At 36.4% G+C, this 1,785-nt stretch overlaps 1 protein-coding gene across 3 annotated transcripts in view; it reads right to left on the bottom strand.

The window, feature by feature from the left end:
• zbtb44 (zinc finger and BTB domain containing 44) overlaps positions 1 to 1,785 on the bottom strand; it is a 43,573-nt gene that overhangs the window by 18,967 nt on the left and 22,821 nt on the right. For all 3 annotated transcript variants that reach the window (XM_014030250.1, XM_014030249.1, XM_014030251.1), the window contains exons 3-4: positions 1,562 to 1,646; positions 955 to 1,106 (exon numbers count right to left, since the gene is read on the bottom strand). In XM_014030250.1, coding sequence (XP_013885704.1) covers positions 955 to 1,106; positions 1,562 to 1,646 — 237 coding nt within the window. The remainder of the gene's footprint in view (positions 1 to 954; positions 1,107 to 1,561; positions 1,647 to 1,785) is intronic.

Genomic DNA, 1,785 nt, shown 5'->3' with positions numbered 1-1,785 from the left:
AGTTAACCCTAATCTGAACCAGAACTTAATTTAAATCATACCTGTAAACCTAACTAGTAAAATTAACCATTACTTGTCTATAGTTAACACTAATCTGAACCAGAACTTAATTCAAATCATACCTGTAAACCTAACTAGTAAAATTAACCATTACTTGTCTATAGTTAACACTAACCTGAACCAGAACTTAACTCACACCATACCTCTAAACCTAACTAGTAAAATTAACCATTACTTGTCTATAGTTAACACTAACCTGAACCAGAACTTAACTCACACCATACCTCTAAACCTAACTAGTAAAGCACAGCAGAGCTGCAAAGTAAAGACATTGAAGAGGTCCTCACTTTACATTAAAGACCTCACTTTGATAGTAACTATGGCACAAATGGTCCTCAGTCTGTAGTAAAAACACGTACACACACACCCGAGTGGTGTGTAAATCAATGTAGGTTGTGGTGAGAACTTTGAAGCTTTAAAATAAAATAGAACATGTGGCTTTGGAAAGAAGCAGCCACTGCAGCCTTTTGGTTTCTCTTTAAAAGCAGAGGTTACATCAGCCACTGCCAGCACAACACATTCAAACCTCAGGAAGAGTCAGTGGCTGAGTTTCACAGAGTAGAGGGAGGGAAAGCATGTGCAGAATGATTTCAGCACACAGAATTAAAGTACAGAGACAGTTCATGGCTCTGAAATCTTCCCACATTAGATCAGAAAATTCTCATCTCTTTATGACGTTGGTATCGGAACCCATTACTGATACTGGATTGGACTGACCTCATCTCTACAAGTTGTGACATAGTATTTAAAGTATTTTAAATTAATTAAATGAACTAAATAATGCTGTAAAACATTAGATTGTAATATGTCAATACTTCCTGATTTGTTGTGGCAACACTACTATAAATAACAATAAGAATATCTTGGTTTATAGTTTTCGGTGTCTGTACTCACCAGAGTGTATGAGCATGTGCTGTTTCAGGTTTTGAATACGTGTGAATCTGACTCCACAGGTTGGACACTGAAAGGGCCGATCGGGGCCATTGGTGCCAGGCCGAGCTGATGGGCTAATATAGAGGTGGTACGGGTACTGAATACCTTCCAGTCTGAAACACAAACAATTAAATCATGTAAATTATGGTCAGTTTCATTTGGACACACCAATCTGTCTTCAAATAGATGCTTGAAACAACCTTTCTTTTGTTAGAAAGGTTTCAGAGACTCTTCTTTAGTGATGTTAAGCCTTGCCTGATTGTAAAACACATACCAAGTGGCAGGTAAGGACGACAACATGCATCAGTTGTTTATAGTTTATTGTTTGCAGAGTGCCCATTAAAGGAAATGTTGAGCCTCACATTAAATTTATCACAGGTCTTCAGGCTTTGACAAAACAACTTTTATTTTACGTTTACATTTTTTTTACTATGGTGCATCATCCCAACATTACATTTTTTTTATCTAAACAAGTGTAGTCCAGACATGTATCACTTTTATATGTTTTTTTATTGCTTATGACGTGTTCACTGCAAGTTCTAACAAATGGTTTGGACAAGCTGTTTACCTTTCATCATCTTCTGCATGTCCTCCGGTGTTGGAAGTGCTCTGCAGCGAAGGCAAACTCTCTGACACCCCTTCGTCCATCGACCCTGACAAAAACAACAAACAATATTAATTATAGTATCTGAATTTTAGGAATAAAATCCCAAAGTCTTTAATTTTGGATAAGGCTTGGATGATAAATTTTTTTTTAAGATTTGATATTGTTGAATAAATTTTTTTTATAGC

The sequence above is a fragment of the Austrofundulus limnaeus genome, unplaced genomic scaffold, assembly GCF_001266775.1.
Source record: "Austrofundulus limnaeus strain Quisiro unplaced genomic scaffold, Austrofundulus_limnaeus-1.0 Scaffold1026, whole genome shotgun sequence".
In the NCBI taxonomy this organism is placed as follows: Eukaryota; Metazoa; Chordata; class Actinopteri; order Cyprinodontiformes; family Rivulidae; genus Austrofundulus; species Austrofundulus limnaeus.
This window is presented reverse-complemented; position numbering and strand designations above follow the sequence as displayed.